This window comes from Leguminivora glycinivorella, chromosome 3 (genome assembly GCF_023078275.1).
Source record: "Leguminivora glycinivorella isolate SPB_JAAS2020 chromosome 3, LegGlyc_1.1, whole genome shotgun sequence".
NCBI lineage: Eukaryota > Metazoa > Arthropoda > Insecta > Lepidoptera > Tortricidae > Leguminivora > Leguminivora glycinivorella.
This window is the reverse complement of record NC_062973.1, coordinates 9401860-9419477: the sequence shown is the minus strand read 5'-3', so window position 1 is coordinate 9419477 and position 17618 is coordinate 9401860. Positions and strand designations below refer to the sequence as shown.

General features: G+C 37.1%; 1 protein-coding gene across 1 annotated transcript; it reads right to left on the bottom strand.

The window, feature by feature from the left end:
- Positions 1 to 2308: 2308 nt before the first annotated feature.
- LOC125224725 (scoloptoxin SSD976-like) lies at positions 2309 to 16909 on the bottom strand. Its single transcript, XM_048128164.1, has 6 exons — positions 16792 to 16909; positions 16386 to 16504; positions 14328 to 14409; positions 12795 to 12973; positions 4176 to 4273; positions 2309 to 2720 (listed from the first exon to the last, which is right to left on the bottom strand). The coding sequence occupies exons 1-6, from the start codon at positions 16853 to 16855 to the stop codon at positions 2618 to 2620; spliced, it is 645 nt and encodes a 214-aa protein (XP_047984121.1). The 5' UTR covers positions 16856 to 16909; the 3' UTR covers positions 2309 to 2617.
- Positions 16910 to 17618: the final 709 nt, after the last annotated feature.

Genomic DNA, 17618 nt, shown 5'->3' with positions numbered 1-17618 from the left:
AATAATTATCGATGTTGAACTAGTAATCAATAAATCATTCTGATTAAGAGATAAACAGACCTAACTAAAGCCATGATAAAATGATAAAGTTAATAGGGAATACCAATTACTTTATAGTATACAATTTTCACTTGTCATACCATGTGGCTACCATAAATGATTAAGGTACAGCGGGACAAATTTCGACTGGGGGGCAATTGTAACTTATCCATTTATTTCATTATTACACTGTGATGTTGAGTTCTACATGTATCCACTGAACACAATAGGTGACGGTGACCGCTTTCCATCAGGCGGGCCGTATGCTTGTTTGTCACCCACGTAGTATTAAAAAAAGGGTAGGTACCTAACTAAAATTAAACACACACACCAAGACTATAACTCTTACCTCTAAACTAACTTAGTAACTTGGACTAAGTACTTTACCAATTAAAGATAGCAGTAAACAAATTAGGTACATACATTTCTTTGTACTTATTTCTCCCGCGTAATGATTAAGTATATCTAATGAATAGTGTTCGATAAGCGTAGCTAATTTCAAAACAGCGTCGTGAGTTAAAGGATTCTGTAAAATTTAGCTGAAATTATTATTTAATTAAACCCTCTGCTTCGAACAACTGTTCTTTCTTTTATTTCGTTGTAACTCCACTGCGTGACCAAATTAGCTACTTGTTACCAAAGAGACTCGAGTCTCTATATACTCCTCTATAGGAATATGTCAAAGCAGATAGTCTATAGCAGCCATACTCAAAGTGTGCTCCGCGGATCCCTAGGGCTCCGCAAAGCCTCTCTCCGTGTGAATTTTGGTTACCTGATATGCAACTTCAACTCTCTTCCATAAAACCAAATATTCACCAATTGTTAAAAAATAAAAAACAGTTTCATGTAATAACCTCACATAACTCACATTAGAATCGAATCATTAGATTTTACTACTTATGATTACTTATTAAAATAAAGATTGCAATTAACTATTTTTTAATTTTTTTTATTTAAGGGTTCCGTCAGATATTTTGCTTTCTAAAAGGGTTCCATGGGAAAATAAGTTTGAGAACCGCTGGTCTATAGGATTATTTCAAAGGTAAATGTGTAGTCATAGTACATAGACTGCCATCTCTCGATAAACGTTTAAAACAATTGAACATCAGTTTTGACAATTTCATCCATATAATGTACATTGTAGGTACTTACTGTACTTGATATGTGTGAAAATTGTCAAATCTTATACTATTAAACGAGCAATTCTTGTATATTTATTTATTTATTTATCTATTTATTTATTTATACCGACGATCTCGGAAACCGCTCTAACGATTTCGCTGAAATTTGTTATGTGGGGGTTTTCGTGGGTGAAAAATCGATCTAACATATCCTTAGGTCCCGGAAAACGCGAATTTTCGAGTTTTCACGCGTTTTTCTTCGCGCGCCATCTCGTGTGGAGTAATTGTATTGTTGAGACAGAAGTCTTTCGGTCGATGTAAGTATTATTTACTTCAAAGACTAGATGGCGACACAGGTCAAGGCTAACACGAATAGAAAAATACACTCTGAGCTTTTGTGACGAAACGCGCGCCATCTCGTGTAGAGTAGTTGTGTTGTTAAGACAGAGTTCTTTCGATTGATCGATGTAGGTACTATTTATTTTCGAACTAGATGGCGTCATGGCGACACAGCTCAAGGATATGAAACAGAACCGAGCGGAGCTCGGTCGCCCAGATATTATGTAGTAATACCTATTAGCGCCATCCAATTCAACCCACCATCAATGATGTAGCGCCATCTGAAGGATCGTATTTTTACTTGGTATTTCCAAGGCACGTTTATTTCTTAGACTTAGTGCGTTTTCACATTATCCGATCCGATATCGGATGTCGGAAGGATTTCAAAGGCAAAAATCAAAGATGGCGGCTTCAATGTATGGGATATCGGTCCTACATCCGATATCGGATCGGATAATGTGAAAACGCACTTACAAGGAGATACTGATCATAGAGTATATTAAATATACTGATGTCTTTGGTGTTAATTTTCAATTTTAAGTGGTTCGCTGGAAAGTAAAAAATGAGAATAATAAACTAAACACATCTTAAAATATTTACATATAATTTAATTTCATTTCTCAGGTATCACAGACACAGTAACTAATAAATAATACTAATCGGTTTTATTCTAGATAGGTTTTATTTTAAGCCTCTTTGTCATATTTTATTATTTGGAAATCATGAACATTTATATGTATACAGTACCTAACTACCGTGCTTGAGCTATTAGCAGTTTTTTTTTAATTGTAGCATTACTGAATTTTTAAGTGTTTTTAACGACCGCATGTGTAGAAAAAATGTAACTTTAAATATCCAAAAGTTAGCTAACTCAGGGGTTTTCAAATATTTTCTATGCGGGCCACGAAAATGCAGCTAACAGTACCGTGAAATGGGTAGCTTTACTTATCTTTGATCCATGATATGGTATTGTTAACTAGTATTTAAATAATAATCTAAGTAGTCAGCGGTACCATGATAGAGCGATGGTAGCCGAAATACAAATATTAAAACGTACAAAAATTTCAAGACCCCCAAACTAACCAATCAAAACACGTGTCGTTTCAGCCAATGAGCGTTCAGCATTTGCTTCCATATTGTCTTGAGCAATCGCCAGCGCCGCACACTAGTTTCCCGGTACCATGGCCACTTTTGTACGGCACTTGACCCATCCAATTGCCACTGAAAAAAAAAAACAATTTAATATGTTTGCCATTCAAAATCGAAGACGATTCATACATAGTAAATATTGTTTAACATAGAAAACCCTCTTTGGGTTTCAACAGGGATTTGAATGTGAGTTTTAAACAGGAAATAAAACATTTTATTGTACCAGAAAATAATACAACACACAAGAAAAAAAGTGCTTATAATTATAAAAATAATACATAAAAAGTCGGAAGTCCCACCTTCTTACACAACCCGATGATAACTTCATTTAAAGTAACGCCATCTAGTTTCAACATCGTCTAAACGTAACTTAAATTTAGTAATTACAGGTAAAGAGAAGCAGTTCTTATCATTATCTGGTCTCTATAAAAATAATTACAATACGGAATTCTGTCATCAATAGAAGGTTACAAGTTAATTAACCACCTAAATATCTTGCAGATTAAGATCTGTATAATCCTATGTTGTATTTCCTGGTTTAAGAAATAAAGATGTGATTTTAATTGCAGCTAAGAATAGATAATAGCTTAGTAGCCATAGGCATCATGGCTACTAAGCTAATTTCAAAGCAGAAGTACCTAAAGGATTCGCAAAATGTATGACAGAACAGAGTTGCTCTTCCATAGGAGTTTTGAATAAAATGAATATTTAACACCTAAGTATAAATCCTATAATATACACGGTGAAATAAAAAGAACCTTCCAAATTTTGCATAGTGACTTTTGAGGTCATAATGAACAACTTTTATTATGGGACCAAAGCTGAAATCGCCAAAATTTGGATGTTCCATACATTCCGACTGTCATGATGCGGCTCATTTATAATAACTAGGGATGTACCGACTATTGATTTGGCCGACTAGGCCGACTACCGACTAGTCGGCGCTTGGGTAGCCGATTAGTCGGCCGACTAGTCGGCTAGTCGGCCAAAACATAATTTCCGGCTAAATTCACATTTTGAATGTAATTTTTGGTCCTTCAAACACGCTTTTCATGATTTTTTACAAGTTCAAAGGTTCATGACAATATTTATATACATTTTCCATTTTTGACAACCGGCTTGGCTTAGTGGGTAGTGATCCTGCCTATGAAATTGATAATCCTAGGTAGGATATTTATTTCTGTGCTAAATACAGATATTTGTTATTTTGACAAAAAAAAGGAATTACGAATATTTACATAATACAACCATAATTTTCAGATGGTAATTTAATTTTGTACTGTTTTTCTATCACTAATGAAGTGCCGACTAATCGGCCCTTTTTGCCGACTAGTCGCCGACTAATCGCCGACTACAAACGGATAGTGGCTTTCCGGACTAGTCGGTACATCCCTAATAATAACCTTATCGGCGTTCGAACCCCGCAGGGCCAGACCGGTCGTCCATTGTCATTATTGTCAATCATCATCATTTCATAAAGACTGTCGCAGGTAGGCACTAGTGATAAATAAAAATGTGAATAATTACGCTGGTCCGTAGTTGCAGACGACTGTGAACTTGTTCCAGTGCCCGTCGTGATTCTGTGCCACTGCGCAACCGACGTGTGTTGAGTCGGACCAAACCATCTGTGAACAATCAATTTATTTTCATTTATAAATAAAAACAATAGTTATTTGTTATACAAGGGGGCAAAGTTGTATTTTAACGCCGAGTGTGGAATTTGAAAAACGAGCAAGTGAAAGGATTCTATAGTTGAACCACGAGCGAAGCGAGTAGTTCGAAATAGAATCCTGAACTTGCGAGTTTTTTAACACACGAAGTAAAATACATTTGCACCCGAGTGTAACACAAAACTTTCCCCTCACTATAGCGAGGAAACTACAACGCAAAAAATGCGTTTATCACTGCTTCCAGTAGTTCCACAGGTGGTAAATCATCTTTATTACTAGATTAACCTACTTTTATCAATTTTAAAGCAGTTATTTTGACTTTATTCAAGGTCAAATTACTTTACCCACTAGTGGATAAAATGCGTTTTTACCCGCTGGTATTAAAGGACAAAACACGTGTTTCCGAGCTAGTGAGGGGAAAACAAATAAATAAGCCATCTATAACAATAGCTTCATGATAGAACGGCTTTAAATCCGAAGGTTGTGAGTTTAAATCTTGATTATTTTTCTTAGTAGGTAAGAAAAAAGTAGTGCTGAAGACAATTCTTGCAAGTAGAAGCCAAACGAACCCCGGGCAATTATTAGTTGTGCAAAGCGGGACTACAAGAGGGAGACTTAATGCCTCATTGACCAGAGCGACACCGTAGCGTAGGTCTACGTTGATCGGGTGCGTAGCCGAATGGCACTAACGCTCACGAAACGCTCACGAAACGAAACGCTAGTAGATATCTATCTCTATCGCTCGTGCGTATTGGCGCGACAGAGCCGGACTAACTGGCACGGCGTTTCGTTTTCGTTTGGCGTCGGAGAAATGCCATTCGGCTACGCATGCAGAGAGAATAGGTCTACGCGTTTAACTAGATTCGTTTTTCTTTTCTCCTCCACAGGTTGCAATTCTCAAGCGATTATTGTGAAATTTTGTTATTCAATTCTATGATTTTTTTGTCGATTGTCCAGTTATTGGAAATTATGAAAAATTTGGAAATTATCATAAAGGACATAACCATCATGCTTTGACTAAGATAATGACTAGAAAATCTTTTTTCACGTCTGCATATTGTAAGCAAGTAGTTAATATTAAAGCCAACAGAACTTTATTTAGGTTAGGTCAGGGGTTGACAACCCTCGGCTCGTAGTTTGTAAGACGCAAACGGCTCTTTTAGTGATGTGGCTCTTTGAAATTCTGAAAGATTGATTTTACTCACTTTCCGTTTTCAAGAGTCAAGATCGTTCTTAACTTTTTTTTTTAACTACTTGTGTTAATAAATAACATAATAAAAATAAATATTGTCACTTGAAAATTCGTGTAAAGGGCCTTCCGCGAAGACGTTACATTATTTAAATTAATTATCTATTGCGTGTGGGCCTGTAATATAGTTAAGAACTTTAATTTATCTCCTGGCAGGCAAGCATGGTCGCGCGATAAATGATAAAACATCAAGCTGGCAGTCCCTATCGCACTGATGTTTTATCATTTATCGCGCGACCATGCGTATTAGACGGAGAGCTGGCAGGATTTTGGAGTAGGTCCTTGAGGCAACCTGGAAAGGTGCTCAGATGCTTCTCTGATCATAGCCAACATCAGGTCTGCAAGTCTGGCAGCTGGGGAGCGGGGCTTTATCGAGCTATGAATTTTTAAAGATTTAATTTTTTGAGGCCCAAAAAAGGTGTTTGAGGCAACCTGGAATTATTAAAAAGTGAAAATAGAGTTCCTCAGAAGTCGCATAGTATTTATGCCAGATCATTTGGCCGGGTCCTTCACCGTGCCAGAACGGTACAAAGTGGTAAAAAAAAATTCCAAAAAAGGTTCTTGAGGCAGTCTGTCATTTTTACCAGTGAAAGATGAGGGTCTAAATAGCCATGGAAAAATAATGCCATGACATGAGGTGGGGTCCGTACCCTGCCATTCGATCTTGAAAGTCATTTTTTTAGTTTTTCGTAAATAACTCGCAAACGGTGGCCCACAGCAAATAAATATGTTAAACAGAAAATATCTACATAAAATTTCCTACAAGAAAGGTTATGTACGTTTTTTCGATAGGATCAATATATACATGGATAATTTAGTAAGAAAGTTTTTTTTAATCGATTACATGCTCCGTTTTTCGTCAATACCTCGTAAACGGTGGCCCACAGCAAAAAAATATGTTAAACAGAAAATATCTACATACAATTTCCTATAAGAAAGGTTATATAACTTTTTTCGCTAGGATCAATTTTTTAGTTGGAAAGTATTTTTAAATAGATATTTGAGCCGTTTTTTGTTGATAACTCAAAAACGGTGGCTCACAGCCAAAAATAATGTTAGACAGAATTAATCTACATAATATTTTCTACAAGAAAGGTTCTATAAGATTTTTCGCTAGGATCAATATTTTCGTTGGAAAGTATTTTTAAATAGATTTCATGGGCAGTTTTTTGTTAATAACTCGAAATCGGTGGCTCACAGCCAAAAATAATGTTATACAGAATTAATCTAAATAATATTTCCTACAAGAAAGGTTCTATAACATTTTTCGCTAGAATCAATATTTTAGTTGGAAAGTATTTTTGAATAGATTTCATGGGCCGTTTTTTGTTAATAACTCAAATCGGTGGCTCACAGCCAAAACTAATGTTTCACAGAATTAATCTTCATAATATTTCCTACAAGAAAGGTTCTTTAATATTTTTCGCTAGGATCAATATTTTAGTTGGAAAGTATTTTTCCAACTTCCCGGACCGCCGGCGAGTCCATCAGGGACGCTCCGGGCCTTAGGCCCTACGCGGAGCTCGGCCTTCGGCCTTCGCTCGGCTCGAAGCTCCACCGTTGGGCCTTCGGCCCGCCGGTTACGCTTGTTTAAGACACTTTCGAAGGAAATTGTATGGGAGCACTTTATGCCCGCAGTGAAATTACTTTGATTTGGCCCGGGTGGGAGCCTAAAGGTGAGCTCCGTTCCTGCGGCCCTCCGCGGGGTCGGCCTTCGGCCTCCCACCCTGAAGCTCGCCCTTCGGGCTCGCGAAAATACTTGAAAAAATTATTTTGCCATAACGGCGGCCATCTTGGATTTTCGAAAAAATTTTTTTGACATTTGTATTCTAGGGGCCCATACCTCTCCGCATGCAAAATTTCAGCGCGCTCGGACCAACTTGAAAAAAAATAGTCGGCCATTTTGAATTTTTTTGATGCAACTTTTTTCTACTCGAGCTCCTGTATGACATTTGATCGAGCACCCCCCGGCTATCTCTTACGGTTTAAAAGTTGCCATACAAAAAAAGTGGATTTTTTTTCCCATTTGTAGCATTTTTCAAATTTTTTTTATATCATTCTAATCTAGACCCTAGAGAGATTCTATGACCAAAATTTGAGCACTCTAGGATAAACTTGAAAAATCGACAAAAAACAAGTCGGCCATTTTGAAAAAAAAAATGGCGGCCTCAAAAACTGCCCAGGGTCCTCTATGACATTTGGTCGAGCACCCCCCAATATCTCCCCCGTTTAGCCAGGCCGTCCAACATTTTTTGACCCAAGAGTCGCAGACCAGATTCCATATTTTTCCCACACGTCTCCCCGCTCCCTCTATACAAAGACACTTCGACCGTCGAAATCGGTTTAGCCGTTCTCCAGATATAGGGAGAGGTTAGAAATCAGTGGGGTTGCAGCTATATATAAGACCGTATGCCTGTTTGCCACCCACGGGATCAAGATTTGTTAAGTCGCAGTATACAGCATTTCTCGGAACTAGCTACTTACGAAAGCAAGGAGCGCCGGACGATTGAACGCAAGTCCGTTGTCTACGACCTACGAGCGCTCGGCGCAGACTGAGCGGGCCCGTATCAACACAGTGTATTTTATTCGAATTTTAGGTGCTTTAAAAAAATGTCTGTCGACAGAAAGGTATGTCCTATATGTATAATTTTTTCTTATATGTCAACAAGAAGTTCTAGTTTAGGATAATATTATTTAAGAGTTACAATAAATGCAGGAATCCCAGGAAAAATACATAATGTAAACCTCTTTTTATCGAAAAAAATGGGGAAGATACGGAAGGTTATTTATTAAATCCACCATTTCAAATATCTTATACTATTAAACGAGCAATTCTTGTATATTTATTTATTTATTTATATATACCGACGATCTCGGAAACCGCTCTAACGATTTCGCTGAAATTTGTTATGTGAGGGTTTTCGGGGGTGAAAAATCGATCTAGCGTAGCCTTAGATCCCGGAAAACGCGAGTTTTCGAGATTTCATGAGTTTTTCTTTCGCGTTTGTAAACATAAAATATGGTCCTTAATTTCGCCGCGCGCGCATCGATTCCGCTTAGCTCAGTCGTACGAGGTCGGTCTAATGTACGCAGATAGATCGTAGGTGTCAGGGTTTCGAATCCCGGCCAGAAATTAAGTTTTTGTTTTTTGTTTTTTTTTGTTTTTGTATTTATAAGAGTTTTTTTTAGGGTTCCGTAGTCAACTAGGAACCCTTATAGTTTCGCCATGTCTGTCTGTCCGTCCGTCCGTCCGTCCGTCCGTCCGTCCGTCCGTCCGTCCGTCCGTCCGTCCGTCCGCGGATAATCTCAGTAACCGTTAGCACTAGAAAGCTGAAATTTGGTACCAATATGTATATTAATCACGCCAACAAAGTGCAAAAATAAAAAATGGAAAAAAATGTTTTATTAGGGTACTCCCCCTACATGTAAAGTGGGGGCTGATTTTTTTTTTCCTTCCAACACCAACTTGTGATATATTTTTGGATAGGTATTTAAAAATGAATAAGGGTTTTCAAAGATCGTTTTTTGATAATATTAATATTTTTGGAAATAATCGCTCCTAAAGGAAAAAAAAGTGCGTCCCCCCCCCTCTAACTTTTGAACCATATGTTTAAAAAATAGGAAAAAAATCACAAAAGTAGAACTTTATAAAGACTTTGTAGGAAAATTGTTTTGAACTTGATAGGTTCAGTAGTTTTTGAGAAAAATACGGAAAACTACGGAACCCTACACCGAGCGTGGCCCGACACGCTCTTGGCCGGTTTTTTTAATCTAAAGACGTGATATATTAAAATACAACCGAGCGAAGCTCGGTCGCCCAGATATAAATCTTAAAATGTCAAACCATGATTACCTCGTACAGCACGGGGAGCATGGTCGCGCGATAGACGATAAAATAGCAGGCCGTCCCTATCGCACTATTTGTAAGTGCGATATCCGGACGGCCTGATATTTTATCGTCTATCGCGCGACCATGCTTCCCGTGCTGGATATAACAAATAGGATTGTGATCATTTATTACCCCAAATAACATATTTAACAGCACAATCACGATTCTAAACGAGTGATCCCACTACGAAATTTGAAAACGTCTACCGAAAAAACTGATTTGTTTTAAGTATAAAAAGACATATTTTAAAATATTATATTATGATTAACTAGCTTAAGATATGTTTTTTTAGGAACATTATCAGTTTTTTAATAATCACTTAAGTATAGTTTCTTTATAGTTTTGAATGAAAAATGTTACATTTTGCAAAAAACGCTCTTCTTTAGGAATAAGGCCTCTTAACCTTGGCTGATTCCGTTTCGCGCTACTTAGATAGAGGGATGCAGGTGGACGTGCTGTACTTTGATTTAAAAAAAGCCTTTGATCGCGTAGATAACGACGTACTCTTAAGCAAATTATGCAGCATTGGTTTCTCGCCTAAACTGTTTTGCCTTTTTGCTAGTTATCTACGTGATAGACGGCAATATGTGCAGCACGGATGCTTTGTGTCGAGTGCCTACCCCACCCGTTCCGGGGTCAGTCAGGGCTCTATTCTGGGTCCTCTGCTCTTTGGTGTTATGGTCAATGATCTGGCCTTGGTGCCTAAGCATGCGCAATGCCTACTCTATGCTGACGACCTGAAACTAATTTACAGGGTCCAGGAAGATTCTGACTTACAATCTTTACAAAGTGATATTGATCGGGTTTATGAATTGAGTCTTGTAAACAAACTTCTGAAACTTCAGTTCAATGTTGACAACTGTGCGGTTATTACTTTTTGTAAAGCGCGTAGTCCCCTGTGTAGGCAGTATCTCCTGGGGTGGAAACCCATCGCCCGTGTCACATTGATACGGGACTTGGGGGTTGTTTTAGATTCCCACCTTAACTTTCATGAGCACATGACAATGCTTGCTGCAGACTGTTACCGCAGGCTTGGGTTTGTTGTCCGCAACGCCAAAGAATTTGACAATCCCAGGGACATAAAGCTTCTTTATACTGCCCTCATGAGAAGTAAGCTTGAGACAGCCTCAGCCGTTTGGAATCCCCATGAAGCGCCCTACATCCTGCTGCTCGAAAAGGTCCAAAAACATTTTTGCGTTTCTTTTATAAAAAAATGTACGGGTATTACCGATTCTTGTACCCAACAAAATTCCTTTTGGGGACGTTGGGTTTCTTCTCGTTAGAAGTTAGGCGTAATGTCGTGCTGATGTCTGTTGCATGTGGTATTTTGAAGGGGAGTCAGATTGCCCGGTTTTAGTATCCCAGCTGGTCCGTCTATTTGTTCCCTCTGTGACGAAATATGCTTTTCGTGATGCCTACATTCACGAAAAGCATATAACCCCTACTGGCGGTGCCGGCCGCTCGAACCGTGTTTTGCCGCAAGTAACCGCTAGTTCGTGCACTGCAAATAGTGAATGAGTTTTTAGACGTGGCACCTAATGTTGATATTCTTGCGAGCAGATGGGCGTTTATACGTGACGAATGCATGAGGTTTTGTGTGGGATTGTCATTCATCTGTTATTTATTAGTTATGTTATGGTATGTAATGTTTTGATTTTGCTGTTTATTTAATATTTAATTTTGTGTTACTTGTTGTAATGTTTATTTAAAATTCACGGTGCTTTAGTTTTGTATACTGTCATACTGTGTAATTTTCTTTGTGTAAATAAATAAATAAATCTATTTAAATATTATTGATCCTAGCGAAAAAACATACAAAACTTTTATTGTAGAAAATTTTATGTTTGTTATTCCCGTTGATGATTGATCTAGCTGTGGACCACCGTTTTTGAGTTATCAACAAAAAGCGGCCCATGTAATCTATTTAAAAATACTTTCTAACTAAAATATTGAATTTAGCGAAAAAACGTATAGAACCTTTCTTGTAGGAAATCTTATGTAGATTTTTTTTCATGGACATTTTAGTCGGCTGCAGGCCACCGTTTACGAGGTATTTACAAAAACGGCCCATGAAATCTATTTACAAAATACTTTCCAACTAAAATATTGATTCTAGCGAAAAATGTTATAGAACCTTTCTTGTAGGAAATATTATGTAGATTAATTCTGTGTATCATTAGTTTTGGCTGTGAGCCACCGATTTCGAGTCATTAACAAAAAACGGCCCATGTAATCTATTCAAAAATACTTTCCAACTAAAATATTGATTCTAGCGAAAAATGTTATAGAACCTTTCTTGTAGGAAATATTATGTAGATTAATTCTGTCTAACATTATTTTTGGCTGTGAGCCACCGATTTCGAGTTATTAACAAAAAACGGCCCATGTAATCTATTCAAAAATACTTTCCAACTAAAATATTGATTCTAGCGAAAAAACGTATAGAACCTTTCTTGTAGGAAATATTATGTAGATTAATTCTGTCTAACATTATTTTTGGCTGTGAGCCACCGTTTTTGAGTTATCAACAAAAAACGGCCCAAATATCTATTTAAAAATACTTTCCAACTAAAAAATTGATCCTAGCGAAAAAAGTTATATAACCTTTCTTATAGGAAATTTTATGTAGATATTTTCTGTTTAACATAATTTTTTGCTGTGGGCCACCGTTTACGAGGTATTGACGAAAAACGGAGCATGTAATCGATTAAAAAAAACTTTCTTACTAAATTATCCATTTATATATTGATCCTATCGAAAAAACGTACATAACCTTTCTTGTAGGAAATTTTATGTAGATATTTTCTGTTTAACATATTTTTTTGCTGTGGGCCACCGTTTACGAGTTATTTACGAAAAACTAAAAAATTGACTTTCAAGATCGAATGGCAGGGTATGGACCCCACCTCATGTCATGGCATTATTTTTCCATGGCTATTTAGACCCTCATCTTTCACTGGTAAAAATGACAGACTGCCTCAAGAACCTTTTTTGAATTTTTTTTTACCACTTTGTACCGTTCTGGCACGGTGAAGGACCCGGCCAAATGATCTGGCATAAATACTATGCGACTTCTGAGGAACTCTATTTTCACTTTTTAATAATTCCAGGTTGCCTCAAACACCTTTTTTGGGCCTCAAAAAATTAAATCTTTAAAAATTCATAGCTCGATAAAGCCCCGCTCCCCAGCTGCCAGACTTGCAGACCTGATGTTGGCTATGATCAGAGAAGCATCTGAGCACCTTTCCAGGTTGCCTCAAGGACCTTCTCCAAAATCCTGCCAGCTCTTGGACCATATATGCGGTTTATAGAAAATTTAAAACAGTGTAAAGAATCACCTGCGTGTAGTGTCCAATTTGCTTCTTGCCTGTAAAATCAGACCCCTTCATGGGTGAATATGTATAGTCTTTGTACTCTTCAAACCATGACTTTAGAGCGTTGTCCACGTTCAATTTGTATGATTTGTCTGAGGTCATATACCAGTAGAGATTTTCGCCGGTTTGGTATTTTCCGGAGCCTGAAAATTATTCATAAATAAATACTTCTGAACAGTTTTAGGACAAAGAAATAGCAAAGCTCGAAATTTTATAAACACAGTATTTACTTGTATTTTAAAGTATGTATTTGATAAAGTCATAGGCAGTGAATGTCGAAGTGGCTATGTAAAATTCATTCGGAGTTGGATGGGAGTTGGTTAATTTTTTTTATACTACATCGGTGACAAATAAGCATACGGTCCGCCTGATGGAAAGCGGTCACCGTAACCTATGGACGCCTGCAACTCAAGGAGTGTCACATGCGCGTTGCCAACCCATTAGAAACTTAACTCTAGGATCGAAGTCATTAAAACTATATTTTTAATTGCAACTGTTCCAATTATCACTTGTCATGCGAGCCTTTTGACATAATTCAACACATGCTGAAAATAATAAACTGCAAAACCATTAATTTAACTTATTAATTGCTTATTAATTGATAATTGTTGTCTGGATTCTTCCATCACAGCAATATCGAACTGTGCAGTGATAATAGCACAGAAATGTTCTACACCGTGTTTTTTTTGTTTTCCGTTAATTTAATTCGACATGTCGTTAGGTTCATTATCAGGAACCACCCCATTTTCATACATAATAAATGAATTAATCAGTGTGACCCTTAAGAATAACATTCAAGTTAGTATCAAGTGATTGACGGCACATGTCAAAACAAATAACATTAGGAAGTGGTAAAGGCTGTCACACACCTATGCAGTCATTATTTAAATTTTTTTAATAACTCGATAACCGTAAGAGTTAATATGCTAGTTTCTTAGAGAAATTCTCTAAGAGAGAGTAATTGATCAAAAGAAGCTTCCCTTAAAGTTAATTCAATAAAACACGGTGTATATTAACGTTTTAACAAGCAGGAACGTCTGAAACTTATGCTATTAAGCTTGGAATAAATTTAAAAGTGAAGTCTGCCTTGGGTTAGATCTGAACTCTCGGCTTCTGGATCGATACTCCAGCGCTCTGCCGACTCAGCCACCAAGACCTGACCCATTATCAGCGATTTTAAAGGGACCAGTAGGCCTAGCACATGATTGCCGCGAGAGTATGTCGCCGCGAGATAGACTACCCGTCCTTATGTCATTAATACAGTTAGAAAAAGACGTGTCATCTATCTCGCGGCGACATACTCCCGCGGCAATCATGTGCTAGGCCTACTGTACGACGTAGAACGTCGAACGTAGGACGTCGTGAGCATTAATTCAACACTTCTTAAACGCCAGCGTTTAAATTTCACTTAAAAAGTAACAAATTTTTACTTTTTAATTTCATTTACCTTATTTGTATAAAGGTTATTGGCAATCTTTTTAATGTAATAATACTCACCGACTGTTCTATCAGGGTTGTGACCTGAAGGGTTTGTGGAAGCCCAATTTGCGGCCTTGGTGGCTAATTCTTCGTCCCAAATCTGTTAAAGCATGACAGTCATTAGTTAATAAATTAAAACAAACGAAATACATACATACATACATACATACAATCACGCCTGTGTCCCATGAAGGGGTAGGCAGAGCACATGAAACTACTCAGGTTTCAGTGCCACTCTTGGCAAATAAGGGGTTGAAAGAAAACGAAACTGTGACATTGCAGTGACAGGTTGCCAGCCTCTCGCCTACGCCACAATTTAACCCATATCCCACAGTCGCCTTCTACGACACCCACGGGAAGAAAGCGGGTGGTGAAATTCTTAACCCATCACCACACGGGCACGAAATACGTACTTATTAAATTATACAAATAATTAAGAATATTCTGTTCCAGTGCCACAATTCTCATTTCGATTGTTGCTTGTTTGCAAAACAAAAGTGTTAAGTTATAACAAAAATACATCGTAGATTTTCTAGAAACCGGTACAGCATTGTCGCGTTACATTACAGCCTACAGGGATATATGTCAGAATCTAGATGGATGGATATTATGAACCTTAATTGATCATTTACCTACACAAAAATAGTACATTGTGCAACAAGGGGACGAAGTTGAATATTACTAACGAGAGTTAGTTAAATCGCGACGGCTTGCCGAAGCGATTTAAAGACTAAAGTTTGTAATATTCATACTCCCCGAGTTACTCACAATGTTCTTCATCACACTCGCAATATAAAAAATATGTAAATAGATGTAAAAAAAAAAAATTAAGGTACTAGAAATTTCATTATTCCCTTGGGAGAATGATTTTTCTATAACTCACGCTCCGCCTGCGTGCAATAGCACATTTAGTTTGCGGGTGTGGTGAAATAGTTATTTGTTATACAAGGGGGCAAAGTTGTATTTTAACGTCGAGTGTGGAATTGAAAAACGAGCAAGTGAAAGGATTCTATAGTTGAACCACGAGCGAAGCGAGTGGTTCAAGAATAGAATCCTGAACTTGCGAGTTTTTTAACAGACGAGAAGTAAAATACATTTGCACCCGAGTGTAACACAAAACTTTTCTCCTCACTATAGCGAGGAAACTACAACGCAAAAAATGCGTTTATCACTGCTTTCAGTAGTTCCACAGGTGGTAAATCATCTTTATTACTAGATTCACCTACTTTTATCAATTTTAAAGCAGTTAATTTGACTTTATTCAAGGTCAAATTACTTTACCCACTAGTGGATAAAATGCGTTTTTACCCGCTGGTATTAAAGGACAAAACACGTGTTTCCGAGCTAGTGAGGAGAAAAAAATATTTCTACCGCGCTGTACCGAAATTGCTGGACATGTACGATTGTGAATTGCGACAATTGCGAGTAGGTAGCTAGGTAGGTACTTTAGTTACAAAAGGCCTAAGCGCCTCATCAAAAGGCCACTAAAAACTGTCTGGGCGATGGCACTTTTTAGTTTTTATTTCTTTCACGAACTTTTTTATGTGTAAGGTGATTTGAGTGGAATAATTAGGGCAGTGCAGCCCAATTAATAAGGTGTCTTATTTGCTTCAAAGTATGGAGGTATTTAGTAAGTATTAGAAAAGTGTAAATTGACAGGAAAGAAGAAATAAACTCGCAACGAGGTAAAAAGTGAGATCTTTCAAATAAAGTACCTATGCCGTAAAAATGTGTAAGAAATAAGAAGTTAACCGATAAGAATAAAAATAGTAGAAGCGAAGGACGAGTTATTCTTGTAAAAGAAAATATCAACCCATTTGCGAAAAATTATTAGACACGAAAGTTTTATTAAGGTTTATTATTATAAAACCATCTTAGATTAACTGTCTACTAGTTGATAGCTAAGCAGACAATACATGTAGGTAATTGAAACATATCTGAAACTTTGTATAAACAACTTAATATAATCTTTGGTGCAATACTGTTAACTTTTGTGTGAATTTTATTAAGTAAATAAGTACATAGGTACATATATTTATATTCAACTCTTCTAAAACTGAGTAAAAATATACTTACCATAGACTTCATCTTTTCAGCGCTTGGTTGGCCGGGAGTTTTCCCATTTGCTACTTCAAGTCGCCTGGAATTGTGACCATCCACGAATTGGTGAATTTGCTGACACGACAAACTTAGCACTGAAATTAACAATAGGTAAATTGTTGTTATTATAGACCTTTGTGTTTTTTTTGTGTCCGTTTATTGTTAAACAGGCTTCGCTTTTCGAGGGCATTATACATAAGGTTTCTACGTGGTTTCTACCATAAACGAATTGAAATACCCGTTCAGTCCAATCCATTAAATATACGCGGAATTATGAAGTATCAAATATAAAACTAAACAAAAATAATATTTATTTTGTTTTGGCCCTTCTATCAATAAAAAAATGTATTATTAAATTAAAAGATGAATAAAAACAACGTACATTTGCATTGCGCTATTTGCGCTAGGCCGATTATGGTAAAAAATACGAGCACGCGAAAAGCCATTGTTTCAACTGTCGCAAGACGGTGTTGACTGTTGACTGTGATTTTGATTGCTACTCGTTTGTGTTATACCGTAGTGTATTTATATGTACTAGAGTAAACAGTAAGTGAGTAATGCATACAAGTCGGTTGTGACGAAGTTACAACGCAGGAAACTTTGACTAATTTATAGGGTTATCAAAACACACTACACCAATAAAAAAACCGGCCAAGAGCGTGTCAGGCCACGCTCAGTGTAGGGTTCCGTAGTTTCCCGTATTTTTCTCAAAAACTACTGAACCTATCAAGTTCAAAACAATTTTCCTAGAAAGTCTTTATAAAGTTCTACTTTTGTGATTTTTTTCATATTTATTAAGCATATGGTTCAAAAATTAGAGGGGGGACACACACTTTTTTTTCCTTTAGAAGCGATTATTTCCGAAAATGTTAATATTATCAAAAAACGATTTGAGTAAACCCCTATTTATTTTTAAATACCTATTCAACAATATATCACACGATGGGATTGGAATGAAAAAAAAATCAGCCCCCGTGTTTACATGTAGGGGGGGGGGTACCCTAACAAAACATTTTTTCCCACTTTTTATTTGTGCACTTTGTCGGCGTGATTGATATACATATTGGTACCAAATTTCAGCTTTCTAATGCTAACGGTCACTGAGATTAACCGCGGACGGACGGACAGACATGGCGAAACTATAAGGGTTCCTAGTTGACTACGGAACCCTAAAAATCACGGAACGCTACTGTTGCAAAACCCCTAAAG